Source organism: Nomascus leucogenys, chromosome 22a (assembly GCF_006542625.1).
Source record: "Nomascus leucogenys isolate Asia chromosome 22a, Asia_NLE_v1, whole genome shotgun sequence".
NCBI lineage: Eukaryota > Metazoa > Chordata > Mammalia > Primates > Hylobatidae > Nomascus > Nomascus leucogenys.
The window spans coordinates 69,361,448-69,379,889 of NC_044402.1; the positions used below are offsets into that span (position 1 = coordinate 69,361,448).

General features: G+C 40.3%; 1 protein-coding gene across 1 annotated transcript in view; it reads left to right on the forward strand.

Moving 5' to 3' along the window:
- DHRS9 (dehydrogenase/reductase 9) overlaps positions 1-16,199 on the forward strand; it is a 28,821-nt gene extending 12,622 nt beyond the window's left edge. The window contains 5 exon segments of the mRNA XM_012510260.2: positions 1,613-1,643; positions 1,645-1,964; positions 3,397-3,655; positions 11,828-11,991; positions 15,576-16,199. Coding sequence (XP_012365714.2) covers positions 1,613-1,643; positions 1,645-1,964; positions 3,397-3,655; positions 11,828-11,991; positions 15,576-15,799 — 998 coding nt within the window. The 3' untranslated portion in view covers positions 15,800-16,199.
- The last annotated feature ends 2,243 nt before the right edge of the window (positions 16,200-18,442 follow it).

Here is an 18,442-nt window from a genome sequence, read left to right on the forward strand (position 1 = left end):
AGGCTGAGGCAGGAAAATCTCTTGAACCTGGGAGGTGGAGGTTGCAATGAGCCGAGATCGCACCACTGCACTTCAGCCTGGGCGACAAGAGAGAAATTCCATCTCAAAAGAAAAAAAAAGAAAGAAAGAAAGAAAATAAAGTCCAAAGTCTATATATAAACTCGCTTGGCCTCTCAGTTCCTTTTTGAACTTAGTGTCCAGGAACAGCCATGATTCCAAAAGCATCTGCAAGTTCTGAACTTCAACTCAGGGCCTACTGATTGTCCTCTGTGAGGCATTTTAAAGCCCCTCTTGAGTCTAAGGGTGGGTCAAGATTAAGGGCAAAGATACTGCGTGGACACAGGAGGAAGCTTTTTGGGTCATGGAGGAAGAAAATAAGGTCTTTCCCACATGTGGTTCTCCCTTTAGCCCCTCACCCTTCCACAGGCTAAGAGAGCCAACACAGACCTGCTCCTTTGTGGGGAGGGAGCTGATGATCTCATTCTCTTGGGCCGCCCCATCGCTGAGTGTGGAGGGCTGGGCCCATGGTACTCAGACCTGAGGCAGCTGGCCATACAGCCTTGGCACCCAGGCATAACCCTCAGGTTCTTGTTCACTTCCTCTTTCTGGATGGCTTGCTTTTCCCTGGCACCAGTACCCCATGGTAAGAGTAATATATGCTGAGGGGAAACGCAGTTGCAGGCTTCTGAAGAAAAGGGAAAGAAAGCCCTCTACCTGTCTGATTTTAGGCCCTAGGTTACCTCTAGCCCTGACAAAATTAATTTTCCAGGGAGTTCTGCTGCACATATGGTCAAAGCTTCAGTTTTACAGCATACATTTGCTTTACTTTATCCTTTGTCCATGTGATTTTTTTCTCACAGGAGACTGGTGTTCACAGAAGACAGAATTTGGGGATGTGGGAGTCTGGTTTGGGACATGGTGCATTGGCCAGCATTTCTCTCTCAGTCGCTTCACATTTATCTTGCCCTTTCTTGGTGAACTCACGTGTTGCCTCCCACTTTAATACTCATCTGCATTGGGGTGTAATGATCTCAGAGTTGGGTTGAAGATTGACATTAACCCATTTAAAATAAGAAAATGGAAGCAAAGTTGGGAATATCTTCTTAGTGGCAACACCAAAATGCTCTTCTTCTCCTGACAGTTTGAAGATAATTGGGAGTCTGACAGAACAATTAAAATTGAATTATTGTTTCTAATAGATTTTAAGCCCATTCTGCAGTGGAATTTCATGAACTAGCAAGAGGTAAGATTTTACTGTGAGAGTCTGTCTTCCTGATAGACAAGTTCACTCCTGAGATTAATACCATCACTCCACATAGCTCCAGCTGGCCATGTCAACTCAATGGCTTGTGTCAATTTTGCCATGGCTCCTCCCTCCCTCTCTTCCATTTAATTTCTCTGAATACTACTTGGTTAGTTTTTGCATTACTTTAGAGGAACAATTTATCATTTAGATGGCCATCTTCCCAACAAACAACCAAATAAGAGTTATTGTTTCTTTAACTTTCTATTTATCCCACAAATGCATTAAAATATCTCAAATTCATCAGTCCTGGGTTATAATGCCTTGGTAGTTCTAATTTGAATTTTCTTTTTCACTTTGAACACTCAGGACGACATCTTCTTTTATTATACAAGAAAGGAGGGGAAAATGCTCTTTTGGGTGCTAGGCCTCCTAATCCTCTGTGGTTTTCTGTGGACTCGTAAAGGAAAACTAAAGATTGAAGACATCACTGATAAGTACATTTTTATCACTGGATGTGACTCGGGCTTTGGAAACTTGGCAGCCAGAACTTTTGATAAAAAGGGATTTCATGTAATCGCTGCCTGTCTGACTGAATCAGGATCAACAGCTTTAAAGGCAGAAACCTCAGAGAGACTTCGTACTGTTCTTCTGGATGTGACCGACCCAGAGAATGTCAAGAGGACTGCCCAGTGGGTGAAGAACCAAGTTGGGGAAAAAGGTGAGAGACATGGAAGTGGGGAGGATGGGACAGGGATAGGGGATAGGGAGGTAACCAAAGCTAAATAAAATGTGCTCAAGTTTTAAATGGCCTTTTGAGAAAATGTCTCCTAAATACCAGCTATGTACTTCTCTAATCTTAGGATAGCTTCTGAGTAGTTCCAAGTACAGGCTGTCTGTGTGCATGAGAAACACAGCCCAGAAGACCCTTGGGCCTAAGTCTCAGTGGGTGAATTTAGGGCTGAAAGTATTGACTTTCCATGGTCTTCTCCTGTGAAGGGCTATTCTCCCCTGCCCCATATACAGCAAAGGAATTTAGACTAAAATGTACAGGAGAATATGGGGGAAATTCCCAAATTGCCATCTGGATACCTGGGACCGACTTCTCACCACAAAATGATTCTAAAGCTCACACATTTTCAATGGGCAAGGTTGAAAATGGCCTGAAAATTTGAGTATGAGTGTCTTACATAGTTAAGGTAGAGTAGTGAGCCTTTGGATGTCCATTCTGCAATAGATTCTGCTATGGTGACTGCATTCTGAACCAGAAGAATTTTTATTGGCTTTGAATGAAGCGTGAAACATTCTCATGGATTAAGATGTTAGGATTCACAAAGGAAAAAACAAATGTTTGTGATTTTTTTCCTAGTATATCTTGATCATGTAGCTGAGACTCTGAAGCTCAAAAGCAATGATTTGATAAGGCTTCGATTTTTAACACTTGAATTCCAACACCTTTAAAAATACTAAATGTTTCCCATCTTAAACAAGCCAAGTGAATGACTGAATTCTTAACCAAAAATAAATGTGAAGTAGATTGATATCACTCGTTGTCCATACAGAACATTATATAAATATTCTCTAGCCTTACTATCTAGCAAGGCAGGAAAAATAGATCAATTTGTTCTCACTCATAGGTGGGAATTGAACAATGAGAACACATGGACACAGGAAGGGGAACATCACACACCGGGGCCTGTTGTGGGGTTGGGGGAGGGGGGGATAGCATTAGGAGATATATCTAACGTTAAATGACGTGTTAATGGGTGCAGCACACCAACATGGCACATGTATACATATGTAACAAACTTGCATGTTGTGCACATGTACCCTAAAACTTAAAGCATAATAAAAAAAGAAAAATAGATCAATTTACTCTACATCTGAGATTAAAAAGCAGAAAGTCTCACTCACAGAGTTTCAGTATTTGACATTCAGAACCAGAAATAGAGTAACAGTGAGAACTTCAACTATTTCAGTTTAGCCTCCCACCCTCTTTGCTATCACTTCCCAAAACTGCGAAGTATTTCAGAGTAGGAAAATGACTTCAAGGAGGAAATGGCACCATTGTGCAAAGCAGGGGCTGTATTTTCATCAAAGGTGGCCAATAAGTACTATCTTACCACACCTCTTTTCATTCCTCTCTGTTCTAGGTCTCTGGGGTCTGATCAATAATGCTGGTGTTCCTGGCGTGCTGGCTCCCACTGACTGGCTGACACTAGAGGACTACAGAGAACCTATTGAAGTGAACCTGTTTGGACTCATCAATGTGACACTAAATATGCTTCCTTTGGTCAAGAAAGCTCAAGGGAGAGTTATTAATGTCTCCAGTGTTGGAGGTCGCCTTGCAATCGTTGGAGGGGGCTATACTCCCTCCAAATATGCAGTGGAAGGTTTCAATGACAGCTTAAGGTAAATCAAATTAATCGACTTATTAGGAAACAATAGCTGCAAACATTTACTGAATGCTTATGTACAAGACATCCTATTTAGTACCTTTCAAGAAGTCTACCATATTTATCTCTAATTTTTGTGGGTGCATAGTAGGTATATATATTTATGGTTATATGAGATATTTTGATACAAGTATACAATGCATAGTAATTACATCAAGTTAAGTGGAGTATCCATCACCTCAAGCATTTATCCTTTCTTTGTGTTACAAACAATTCAGTTATACTCTTAGTTATTTTTAAATCTATGATAAATTGTTGACTGTAGTCACCCTGTTGTGCTATCAAATACTAGATCTTATTCATTCTATCTAGCTATATTTCTATATTTCTGTACCCCCTAACCATTCCCTATCACCCCCACTACCCTCTCAAGCCTCTAGTAACTATCTCTCTACTTTCTGTTTCCATGAGTTTGTTTTAATTTTTAGCTCTCACAAATAAGTGAGAACATGTGAACTTTGTTTTTCTGTGCCTGGCTTATTTTACTTAACGTAATGACCTCTGGTTCCATCCACATTGTTGCAAATGACAGGATCTCATTCTTTTTTATGGCTTAATAATACTCCATTGTATATATGTACCACATTTTCCTTATTCATTTTTCTGTTGATGGACATTTAGGTTGCTTCCAAATTTTAGCTGTTGTGAACAGTGCTACAACGAACATGGTAGTGTAGATATCTCTTTGATATATTTATTTCCTTTCTTTTGGGTATATACCCAGCAGTGGTATTGCTGAATCATATGGTAGCTCAATTTTTAGTTTTTTGAGGAACCTCCACATTGTTTTCCATAGTGGTTGTACTAATTTACATTCCCACCAACAGTGTACGAGGATTCCCTTTTCTCACATCATCACCGGCATTTGTTATTGCCTGTCTTTTGTATAATGCCATTTTAACTGGGGTAAGATAATATTTCGTTGTACTTTTGATTTGCATTTTTCTGATGATCAATGATGTTGAGCACCTTTCATATACCTATTTTCCACTTGTATGTCTTTTCAGAAATATCTACTCAGACCTTTTGCCCATTTTAAATTGGATTATTAGACTTTTCCCCATAGAGTTGAGTTTCTTATATATTCTGATTTTTAATTCCTTGTCAGATGACTAGTTTTCAAATATTTTCTCCCATTCTATGGGTTGTCTTTTCACTTTTTTGATTGTTTCCTTTGCTGTGCAGAAGCTTTTCAAATTGATGTGATCCCATTTGTCCATTTTTGCTTTAGTTGCCTGTGCTTGTAGCATATTACTCAAGAAATCTTTGCCCAGCCAATTGTCCTGGAGAGTTTCTCCAATGTTTTCTTGTAGTAGTTTCATAGTTTGAGGCCTTAGATTTAAGTCTTTAATCCATTTTGATATGATTTTTGTATATGGTAAGAGACAAAGGTGTAGTTTCATTCTTCTGCATGTGGACATCCAGTTTTCCTAGCACCATTTATTGAAAAGACTATCCTTTCCCCAATATACGTTCTTGACACCTTTGTCAAAAACGAATCACTGTAGATGTATGAATTTGTTTCTGGGTTCTCTGTCCTGTTCCATTGGTCTACGTGTCCATTTTAATGCCAGTACCATGCTGTTTTACTATAGCTTTATAGAAAATTTGAAGTCATGTAATGTGATTCCTCCAGTTTTGTTGTTTTTGTCCAGGGTGGCTTTGGCTACTCTGGGTCTTTTGTGTTTCTATATAAATTTTAGGATTGTTTTTTCTATTTCTGTAAAGAATGTCATTGGCATTTTGATAGGAATTGCATTGAATCTGTAGATTGATTTAGGTATTGTGCACATTTTAATAATACTGATTCTTCCAATCCATGAACATGGAATATCTTTCCACTTTTTGTATCCTCTTCAATTTCTTTTATCAATGTTTTATAGTTTTTATTGCAGAGATCTCTCATTTCTTTAACTCCTAGGCATTTTATTTTTAGCTATTGTAAATGGAATTACTTCCTCGATTTCTTTTTTGGATTGTTTGCTGTTGGCATGTACAAATTGTTTGCCGTTGGCAATAGAAATCTTTTCTGGATTGTTTGTTGTTAGCTACTGATTTTTGTATGTTGATTTTGTATCCTGCAACTTTACTGAATTTATTTGTTCTAATAGTTTTTATGTGTGTGGAGTCTTTAGGTTTTTCCAAATATGAGATCATATCATCTGCAAACAAGGATAATTTGACTTCTTCCTTTCCAAATTGGGTTGGAGCTCCATTGTATGTTATTTGTTTTTGAGGAATCTCCAAACAAATATTGCTGCTTTTAAGATCCTTTCTTTATACTTGACCTTTGGGAGCTTGATTAATAAATGCCTTGAGGTAGTCTTCTTTGGGTTAAATTTGCTTAGTGTTCTATAACTTTCTTGTACTTGAATATTGGTGTCTTCCTCTAGGTTTGGAAAGTTCTCTGTTGAATAAACTTTCTATCCCATCTCTCTCTCTCTCTACCTCCTTTATAAAGCCAGTAACTCTTAGATTTGCCCTTTTGAGGCTATTTTTTAGATTCTGTAGTTATGCCTCATTCTTTTTTATTTTTTTTCTTTTGTCTCCTCTGACTGTGTGTTTTCAAATAGCCTGTCTTCAAGCTTACTAATTTTTTTATTTTGCTTGATCAATTCTGCTGGTAAGAGACTAACTCATTCTTTACTATGTGAATTGCATTTTTCAGCTCCAGGATTCCTGCTTGATTCTTTTTAATTATTTGTCTCTTTGTCAAATTTATCTGATAGGATTCTGAATTCCTTCTTTGTGTTATCTTGAATTTCACTGAGTTTCCTCAAAACAGCTATTTTGAATTCTCTATCTGAAAGGTCTCATGTCTCTCTCTCACCAGGATTGGTCTCTTGTGTCTGATTTCATTCATTTGGTGAGGTCATGTTTTTCTGGGTGGTCTTGATGCTCATGGATATTTTTTTTTTATGTCTGTGCCTTGAAGGTTTAGGTATTTATTGCAGTCTTCACAGTCTGGGCTTGTTTGTACCCATCCTTCTGGGGAAGTCTTTCCAGGTATTTGAAGGGACTTGGCTGTTGTGATCTAACTTTTTGGTTCCTACAGTCATATCTTCATTAGGGGGCACCCCAAGCCCAGTAAGACTGTGCCTCTTGTAGGCTCATAGAGGTACCACCTTGATGGTCTTGGATAAGTTCCAGAAGAATTATCTGGTTTACCAGGAAAAGACTCTTGTTATCTTCCCTTACTTTCTCCCAAACCAGTGGAGCTTCTCTCTATATACTGAGCTGCCTAGAGCTGGTGGAAGAGTGACACAAGCACTCCTGACCACCATCATTGGGACTGCACTGAGTCAGACCCAAGGCCCTCTGTAACATTGCCTGGCTACTGCTGATGTTTATTCAAAGCCCTGAGGCTCTACAATTAGCAGGTGGTGAAGCCAGCCAATAAGACTTGTGTCCTTCCCTTCAGGGTGGCAAGTTCTCCATACCCTTGGGTGGGGTGTCCAGAGATGCCATCTGGAAGCCAGTGGCTGGAGTCAGAAACCTTAGGAATCTACCTGGTACTCTATTCTATTGTGGTTGAGCCAGCTTCCAAACCACAATACAAAGTCCTTCCCACTTTTCCCTCCCCTTTTCACAGCAGAGGAGTCTCTCACCATAGCTACCACCACCTCAGGCCTGCGGGAAGTATTGCCTGGCTATGACCAATGTTTACTCAAAGCACAAGGGCTCTTCAATCAGCTTGTGGTGAATGTTATTAGGCTTGAGAGTCTCACTTCAGGGCACTGGGCTCCCCTCTGGCCCAGGATAGGTTGAGAAATGCCATCTAAGAGCCAAGGCCTGGAATTGGAGATGCTAAGTGCCCACTTGGTGCTCTACCCCATTGCGGTCAAACCAAGCTGGCTCCTAAGCTGCAAGACAACGTCTCCTTTACTCTTCCCTCTCCTTTTCTGAAGCACAAAGAGTCTCCCCCTGTAGCCATCACAGCTGGGAATGTCCTAGGTCACACCTAAGGCCAGCATGTCTCTGAGTCTCACCCAAGGCCCACGGTGAGTACCTTGGGTATTGCTCCTGATTTTTCAGGGCCCAAGGGCTCTTTAGACAGCAGGTAATGAATTTTGCTAGGACTAATTTCTTCCCTTCAAGGCAGTGGGTTTCCTTCTGGCTCGGGACGAGTCTAGAAATGTTGTCCAGGAGGTAGGGTCTGGAATAGGGGCCTCAGGACTCTACCTGGTGCCCTATCCTACTGTGGCTAAGCTGTTATCCAAGTCACAAAACAAAGTCCTCTTGTCCTCTTTATTCTCCCCTTACCTCTCCTCAAGCAGAGGGAAGGAGTATCTCCAAGAGCTGTGGGCTATGCTTTCTGGGGCTGGGGGAGAGGTGGCACAAGCACTCTCCTGGCTGCCCAAGCTGGCATCTTACTAGGTTGCTTGCCCCCTAAGTCCACTGTCTCTGAGCACAGCACCAGGACTTGCCCAGGAATTGCAATCCTTGTGACCCGGACTACCTTTCAAGTTTATTTAGAACCCCACAGCACATTAGCGCACACTGTTGAGGCTTGCTGGCACTCAGGTTCCAACTACTGAAATGGGCAATTCCTCCTTTGGGTAGGGCTGGTTTGAATGCTCCCTCTATGGGTGCTGGCTGAGTTCTGCCTGGTGTTGCGTTCCACTGTGACAGGGCAGCACTGAGTTCCAATGCAAAGTCCCACAATCACTGTGCTCTCCCTCCCACCCCAAGTACGCAGATTCTGTCTCCATGCCACATGGTTGCTGCTGGTCTATGGAGGAAGAGTAGCATCAACAATTCAATACTGTCTTTCCTACCCTCTTCAGGGCCTCTTTCAGTGATATGAAGTTAAAGTTAGGGACTGTGATCACTCATCCGATTTTTGGTTTTATGAAGGTTTTTTTGCGTGAATAGTTGTTTAATTTGGTGTTCCTGTGGGGAGGATGATCAGTGAAGGCTTCTATTGGCCATCCTGCTCCACCTCTACCCTATTTAGTACTTTAAGTTATTCCCAGTGTATAGATGATGCCACTAAAACTAAAAGAGGTTAATTAATTTGCCCAAGGTCACCCAGCTGGTAGGTGGTAGAACTGAGATTTGAACCCAAGTTTAACTGCTTTTTACTTTTTGCCTTAATACATGACGCTCAGAGTGGCAGCAAATTTATATTCAACTGGTAAGTTTGTCAAACAGTTAGGGAATCATATACAGAGGCTACATCAGAATAGGCTTCTCCATTGATTTACTGTCAGTTGCAGACACAACAGTACCATCCTATTTAAACCTTCAGTAGAAAACCATTAGTTTTTGAATAGCTTCTCCAAGCATGCTGTCCAAGCTTTATAGCTTCATTCTGTGGGAGAGACTGGGAGAAGTGTGCTTAATCCATCTTACCTGGAACCAGAACTTATCACCATCAGTTCAAATCCCCTAAAATACAAGTGGTTCTTTCAGTCAAGATTCTGGCAGGAAATGATGGCACATTAAAACTGGGTAAAAGGCACAGAGTATGCTTAAAGGACTTATAAACATGTGTGAGGTATCTACTGAAATCTCAAAGGATAGAATCTAGGGGCTAATGACAGCAGGGGCATTTCTCTCCAGAGGACTGAAGGGACAAGGAGACAGGGCAGTTTCCAGAACCTGGAGATGCAGGGGCTGTTGTCTTCAGTTAAGGGATAAAAATAACCAGTGTTGACACCATAGGAAGATAACTAATCTGACCCCCTCTCCTCTTTCCTGATCTCCCACTGGCACTTTCAATAGACTGAACTCAACAGAAGCCAGAGTATACTTAGTGCAGGTAAGACTCCCAGGATATGGTGCAGACAGAGGGTGGAGGAAAGGACTAGAGAAGCAAGCGGAAGATATTCAGCTGAGTGGTACCTCAATAGGCAAGCGAGAAGACAAAGTTAGATATAGTTTTTCCTTCGATTCACCCATTTATTTATTCGACTATTATTTGTTGAAGGCGTATGTTAGAGTTAATGATATATACCATGGACCTAGGTTTAGTTTACTAATAAAAGGTTAAAATTATTCCACTGAAATTAATAAAGATAGAGCAACTTCATTTTGCCATTTGATCAGGTTGCCAAGTTTGATTCTCCTAGGAAATAAGCACAAAAATATTGGAACAATTCTTCCAAAAAACTAATGTGCATTTGAATCACCTGGGGATCTTTTCAAAATGCAGATTTTGATTAAGTGGATCTGGAGAGGGGCCTGAGACCCTGTATTTCTAACAAGCTCCAGGTGCTGCCCGTGGTTCAGGGATCACACTTTGAGTAGTAAGGTCATAAAAAACCTCCACTGGTCTCTTTGGTTGACCTTTGGTTCCACTCTACAACCAGCAGTATCATAATAAAATTGTAGTATATGTAATTAGATTTACTCACTTTTAAAAAAGATTTCAACTGAAGGGTTTGTGAGCTTTGCTATGCAGGTATGCCATGCCTAATAGTAATCAGTAAAGAGTATTTTTCTTAAATGAATCATGGAACTAGTATTTTAAATGATGTTATGTAGGTGCGCCACAATCCAGTGACAGCGCCACAATTTCTATATGTAGGAGGGTTGAGGGGCAGCAGTGCATTTGAGAGAGGGTTGGGGCTCCTTAAAGCTGTATTTTCCCAGTATGCATACTGATTTAATATGGTTTTTACTTACCAGGTAAGCTTAGTTGGAGGGCGTAAAGCCACTTGTCCCTAGTACGTTATTTTTATGAGCGGGTGGGGAGAAAAGTCTTCCAAGTCTCCCTAAATAGCCTCTTGGCACTGCTATTCCACGATCTAGAGGAAATCAGGCATCAGGTGAATAAAACAAAAGTAAGTTGGGAAATAATCTTTTTTAATCTTAGTACAAGTCACATACCTTTCGGAATATTTCAAGGCCAAGCTAACTTGCATTTGTAGTAAAATATATTTCAAACTTTACAATAGTAACGTTGCTAGAAAGCAGAACCTAAGAAAAAATAAATTACATTTTAAGTTCACTAATAGAGCTTTTAAAAAATCTTATGGTGAAGAGTTCTATAAAATGAATAAATACTTCCTTATATTATATATTCCTGGTAGGAATATAAATCAAATTTAGGAAATGACTATGCATATACTGGTTTGCTGTACAGGTGGTCCCTGACTTGCAATGTTAAACATGACTTTTCAACTTTACAATGGTGTGAAAGTGAGATGAATGCATTATAAACTTTTCTTAGAATTTGGAATTTTGATCTTTTACCAGCAGCAATGTGTACAATACCCTCTCGCGATGCTGTGCAGTGGCAGTGAACCTCAGCTCCCAGGCAGCCATTGCAATCACAGGGCAAAGAACTGCTATCCTGCAGGGCACTGTGCGGCCAGATGATTTTGCCCCACTGTGGGCCAATGTAAGTGTTCTTACATTGGAAGTTTAACGTAGTCTAGGCTAAGCCATGATCTTCAGCAGGTTAGGGATATTAAATGTACTTTTTGACATAGGATATTTTCAACTTACAATGAGTTTATCAGGATGTGACCCCATGTGAAGTCAAGGAACATCTGTATATTGGTTTGCTTTAAAGAAAGGGGCACCATGATTCCTGTAAAACCTTGATGCCTAGGGAATGAGTAGGCTTTTAGTTTTCTGCTGCAGCATGATATAAAATAAAATAAAATAAATAAAATAAAATAAAATAAAACTTGCTCAACAGCATAGGGAGCAGGTTAGTCACATAAGGGATTATCATACTGTGTCCTTCAGCACATCCTCATTTGTGCTGCAATCTCCTTATGTTGCTAGAATGGAGGTGAACTTGTCCATCCAGGCTATCATTAGTTCATTTCACCATAAGGTGGTTTAAGTACTGATAAGAAACCTGTTCATAACCTGAATGCCCACTTAGTCAATGATGAGAGCATGAAGAACACTCTAGGAAGAACAACAGTGGACTGGGGGTGGTGTCCACCCAGATCCCTTTCCTGTCCTGCCATTAACTAGTCCTCACTTCATCACTCTGAACCTCAGTTTCCTCACTTGCAAAATGAAAGGGAGAGAGAATAAGATATTTCTTTCAAATGCACCCAAATCTGTGATTCCATGAAAAGATTCGTGAGAAAATAGTCACTCAAATAGCAAATATTTTCTAAACAAACCCGGATTAAACATCTTCAATGGGTTCTTTTCACAGACGGGACATGAAAGCTTTTGGTGTGCACGTCTCATGCATTGAACCAGGATTGTTCAAAACAAACTTGGCAGATCCAGTAAAGGTAATTGAAAAAAAACTCGCCATTTGGGAACAGCTGTCTCCAGACATCAAACAACAATATGGAGAAGGTTACATTGAAAAAAGTGAGTTTCTGGGCGGTGCCAGTGTCCTCTGGAATTCTTTGTCCTGAACAGCATGAAGGAGATTCAAATACAGATGAAATAACAAGGTTCTGAGTAATACCGCAATAAGGATCTTAACCATGGATCAGGGATCTCCTATTAATTTCAGTGTCATCTCTTGCTTGTGTTTATAAACATTTACTGAGCAATTACAAACTGCCAAGTTATCTGCTAAGTGTCTTATGAATTATATCATTTACTCCTCAAAAACTATTAATGAGCAGAGGCTTGGGAAAGTGAAATGTCCTGCTCAAGATTACACAACACCTCCTAGTCATGCCTGGACCTGAGCCCAGGAAGGCAACTCGAGCCACGGTCTTCACCTCCTCTTTTCCTCAAGCACCAGCTGTAACTTGGCATTAAGGATTTATGGTGGTTACAAAAGATAGAGAAGGTTCAGCCTCTGACCTCTAACTAGTTTACAATCTAGTTGACAACAAGAAGTAACCAAGCGAGAATGTAAAACAATGAAACAACGTAGCACACAATAAAATTGATCCTTTACTTCTTAGGTATAATCTAACAGCCCAGAAATGGTGCTAGAGTGTGTGGTTTCTAATTCCCCAGGGAATTTAGACCAGGAAAAGAGCATTGCTGGTTAAGCCCTAATGGGGCAGGTCAGGTTTGAATAAGACCTGAAGGACAGGAAATAATTACTTTGGTGGAAACTTTCTGGAGCAGGAACACATGGAGGAGGAGAAGGAAGACACCAGGAGCCTTCCTGGTCAAGAGATTGAGTCAGAGATGGGAGAATAATAATAAAGATGACATAATGATGGCTAACAAATAGTAAATATTTACTATGTACTTGTCACCATTCTAAGTGCTTTACATGGACACTCATTTAAAATCCCCCAAAAAACTCTATTATCATCTTCATTTTATAGGAATAGAGGCATAGAGAAGTAACTTACCAAAATTGTACCACCAGTAAGTGGAAGAGCTAGATTTGGACCCAGGCAGCCTGAGCCTGCCATTTATGCTTGGCCATGGCACTATAATGTGAACAAGGCATTAAGGACTTTGGTTACACTCCTGTTATCAGGCCTTCCCTTCTGCCACAAACTTCTTGGGTCAGTTAAAGTTTACTTGATATTCCTCAAATAATTACTGACCTCCTGCTTTGAGTTGAGCAGGGTTCCACTTAACTATGGGTAGTTCTATCCCTCCCAACTGTGCTCATGCCTCTTGATCAGTGGACTTGGTAAGACTGTCAACTGTGGCAAGGTTCATGGTCAGGAGTTTTCAAGGCAGAGCCAAAAGCCAAGTTTGACCCCCCTCGAGAAGTTTTTAAAATGACTGACTCCTCCAACCACCATTACCCCAAACACACATACAGACACACACACACACACATGCGCACACACAGAGGTACACACATTATCTATATATCAACTGAAATGTCTGGTCTTACAAACGTCTTAGTGCTGACATGTCACTATAGGTTTAGAACCACTGCCATCAAACACTCTACTTTTCAGTTCCTGACTCTAAAGGTTCTATGTAGGTTCCATCTAAGATGGAACTTAATACTTCAGAAACAAAACCCGTCATTTAAAAGAGCTTTCTCTGTTTGATATTGACACCGATACTTTTTAAATGCCTTTGAATATATCACTGACTTCCATCTCCAATTATTTTTGGCTTGGTTCCTGGTTCATGGGTTCTGTCTCAGAAATACCAAAAGGCATTGAGCTCAGTTTTACACTGGTTGTTCTTATTAGAGTTTTCAGGTCAGGACTTGGAGATCAGCCAAAGGCACGGTTCCAAAGTAGACCACAAATTGAAGGTCATCTTTTCTTAATTTCCCGAGCTGGGATAGTAGGAGTTTAAAATAGCCACTAAGACTTATTAGGTTCTTTGAACAACTTGTGGCCAGTGGGACTTGAAGCTGAAAGAAAGATCTAACGTCATAGACTTTCCCTTGAGAAGACACAGCTCAGGTATGGTTTAAAAGTATGTGAGAATCATATGATAGCTCTACTTTGAATTTGGGGGGGAAATCTCTATGCCATTTTCCATAATGACTGTACTAATTTACATTCTCACCAACAGTATGCAAGAGTTTTTTCTCCATGCCCTTGTCAATGCTTGTTATCTTTTGTCTTTTGATAATAGCCATTCTAACAAATGTGAGGTGATATCTCACTGTGGTTTTAATTTGCATTTCCCTGATGATTAGTGGTGACAAACATTTTTTTCATATACCTGCTGGCCATTTGTATCTTCTTTTGAGAAAAGTCTATTCAGATTCTCTTCCCATTTTTTAATCAGGTTATTTCTTTTCTTGCTGTTGAGTTTCTTATATATTTTGGATATTAACTGTGCATAAGATATAAAGTTTGCAAATATTTTTTCCCATTCTGTATGTTTTCTCTTCACTCTTTTAACTGTTTCTTTTGCTGTGCAGAAGCTTTTTAGTTGGATACTATCCCACTTATCTAGTTTTGCTGTTGTTTAGCTTTGTGTTTTTGGGGTCATATCCAAAGAAATCATTGCCCAGACCAATGTCAAGAAGCATGTCCTTTATGTTTTCTTCTAGTAGTTTTTTTTTTTTTTTTAATAGAGATGAGGTCACACTATGGTGCCCAGGATGGTCTTGAACTCCCTGGGATCAAGTGATCTTCCCACCTCAGTCTCCCAAAGTGCTGTAATTACAGGTGTGAGCCACCATGCCAGGCCTCTTTTAGCAGTTTTATAATTTCAGGTCTTATGTTTAAGTCTTCAATCCATTTTAAGTTGATTTTTTTATATGGTGTAAGATTCAGTTTCATTCTTCTTCATGTGGATATATTGTTTTCCCAATACCATGTACTGAAAAGACTGGGGTTCTAAACCACCACTAATCCCTTGTAAAAAACCTGCCTGTCTAAAGGTATCTTCGCTCATTATTCAAACATTTCATTTGCATGAGAACTGGGATCCTTTTAGCTTCCTGAGTCAGTACATTTGGGGATGATTCTTTCTTTATTTACAGATTATAGAAGCCTATACAAGTATACAAGTGCACCCTCACATCCACACATGCATGCGCATACATGCACAAGCACATGTGCAACCCACATTTTCTCTAGACACATAATCCCCTAAAACAAATTAGAAATCAAACATACAACTTTCTGGGCTTAGGGACCTCATGGGCTTTATGAAGTATCGTTTCCTCATTGCTCTAAAGCACTGGTTTTTCAAAGTTTGATCCCTGGACCAGCAGCAACAGCATCATCTGGAAATTTGTTAGAAATGCACATTCTTGGGCCCCACCTCAGACCTCAGTCAGAAACTCTGGAGGTGGAACCCAGAAACCTGGGTTTTAATGAGCTCCCTAGAAGAATCTGCTGCCCACCCAATCTTGAGAGCCGCTGGTCTAAAGAAAGCATTGCAGTATCCTTTTCTGAGGAATAGATAGTAAATCCTCAAAATGAGCCTCAATTATAATGGACAATTCAGAATAAATCCCCTTGTATCCATCTTCCCGTTTGCACCCTAGACTTCCACTCTGCTTTCCCCCTCTACCAAAGAGTAAATGTGCTTTTGTCTCTTTTTAGGTCTAAACAAACTGAAAGGCAATAAATCCTATGTGAACATGGACCTCTCTCCGGTGGTAGAGTGCATGGACCACGCTCTAACAAGTCTCTTCCCTAAGACTCATTATGCTGCTGGAAAAGATGCCAAAATTTTCTGGATACCTCTGTCTCACATGCCAGCAGTTTTGCAAGACTTTTTATTGTTGAAACAGAAAGCAGAGCTGGCTAATCCCAAGGCAGTGTGACTCAGCTAACCACAAATGTCTGCTCCAGGCTATGAAATTGGCCGATTTCAAGAGCACATCTCCTTTTCAACCCCATTCCTTACCTGCTCCAACCTGGACTCATTTAGATCGTGCTTATTTGTATTACAAAAGGGAGTCCCACCATTGCTGGTGGTGTCCCAGGGTCCCTGCTCAAGTTGTCTTTGAAAAGGAGGCCTGGAATGGTACATCACATAGGCAAGTCCTGCCCTGTATTTAGGCTTTGCCTGCTTGGTGTGATGTAAGGGAAATTGAAAGACTTGCCCATTCGAAATGATCTTCACCGTGGCCTGCCCCATGCTTATGGTCCCCAGCATTTACAGTAACTTGTGACTGTTAAGTATCATCTCTTATCTAAATATTAAAAGATAAGTCAAACATTTTCATGAGTGGACAGACATGTTCTGTTACCTTACTGAGGATGACTAAATGACTGAAGCTCAGTTCTGATAAGCTTTGAAAAGGACAGGAAAAGGAAGGGTGATCAAGCATTGTGTGACACTGGTATAAGCTAAGGGCAGCAGTAAAACACTAGATAGAACTGCAAACAGAAGCAAAGAAAAAGATAGGAAAAGGAATAAGGGGACTGCAAAAAAGAATATATAACTAAATATATATATATATGAAGAGAGACTCCCCAACACTCAGACAAGCCTTACTAGAGGGAACTATGGAGGTGAACATCCTATTCAAGACCACTAAGAACATTGATGCACACAGTTTTCTGGTGGAAAGATGTAATGACATAGTAACTAATCATTCCAAAAGAAGAAAAATGTAACATTTTTCTTCTGGTTAGTTTATTCTGATGATTGTAAAAGTAACAAGACCCAGACCATGTGGCACAACTTACACCTGAGATGGCTGGAAATCTTGCATTTGAAGTGTCTTTGAAGCCCCATGAAGATATAGAGCTAAATAAAAACGTTCTCTTTAGCCTACAGTTACAGTGGGATTAGATCTGCATCTTGCTTGTATTCATGTTTCTAAATTGAATAGACCCTGGGCCCACACCCCATCCAAAAGAAAGGGTTCCCTAAACAGACGTTTCCCAATTCCAACAGCCAATACTGCTTACAAAGGTTTGTAGAATATTTACAAGAAGAAGCCTGCAGTGGCAGAATGCAACATTTTTTGCATAATAATATGGTGTAAAGAGCCAGGGAAATTAGCTAATGCACATGAGCAAGTGTGCACGTGCACACACACACACACACACGCATATACACACATGCTTAACACATTGTGAAGAAAGTCTGCCTGTAATCCCAGCAGGTCAAGGCAGAAGGATCGCTTGAGCCCAGGAGTTCAAAACCAGCTTGGGCAATATAGTGAAATCTTGTCTCTACAAAAACTAAAAAGTTAGCTTGGCATGGTAGCATATATCTGTAGTCCCAGCTACTTGGGAGGCTGAGGCAGAGGATCACTTGAGCCAGGAGGTTGAGGCTGCATTGAGCTGTGATCATGCCACTGCACTCCAGCCTGGAAGACAGAGCAAGACCTCATCTCAAAGAAAAGAAAAGAAAAAAAGAACAAATATTTAATATCTGCTGCTTGAAACCATATCCGTTTGAAGGTATTAGTAATTCTATTCATTTTTAATCACCTTTCCAGAAATATCTGCTTATGAGGTAATTTTGTCCTTTCAAGTTTACAACATATTGGTGAGTGAAAAATCAAATTACAAATGGTGTCAATCCACTTGGATATACATTTCATAATTTTGAAGAAGGATATACTCATCATTTTTGCATCAAAATGAAAAAAAAATCACAGCGAGAATGAGACGGAGTAATTCTCGGGCGAAGTTAGCTAACCTGCCTGCCTGTGAGGTCATCCCCATCTTGGACCTAGCCCCAGAGACAGCTCACTTGTAGATCTCTCGTTTCTTCTTGTTGCAGTTAACCACCCCACAGTCCATCCTTGGAGGTAAAGTTCACCAATGTTGTCTGCTGGGGCCCCTCCTCACCTTGAATTCACATCTTGGCTTCATTTCACTGCTTTAGAATTATTGACAAGCTGCTCCCTGACTTTCCAGACCTCCCAGGGCTACCAAAATGTTTAGACTCTGAAGGAACTTTCTTTGCCAAGCTTGTAACCATTTCAGTCATATTCTTGGGCCTACCTAATTGTGTTCTTTCTTTTGTTTTGCCTAGACCTGAGTTCTTTGTTCATTCCTTCCAGTAGCTACAATTTGGTAACTCCCTGTTTCATCCAACCAAAAAATTCTCTCCTTAAAACAAATGTCACCAGGCGTGATATTATTCCAAAATAATACCAAATATATTCACCTAAGCAATTTTTAAAAGTTTTTAAAATACATGAGAAGGTGGGGTGTTGGGGGCATAGAGGCGTAAGTCTCTACAGAGGCACAAGACATGTGTGGTAGGGAGAAACGGAGGGACGAGGATATCAGACAGTCACTATATCAGGCATCTTGGGCATGGGTTCCTAGACTTCTCTCTATCTTACCATAATCACTTCTAATTCTCTGTTCTTTTGGGGGAAATACCTATCAAATTTTTATCTGTAGATATGTGAGGAAACATATTTTGACTATGATGGACATTCTTCTAAGTACTGGCCTATAATAAGGAATATGATGGATGTGAGGCCTTCCTTCCT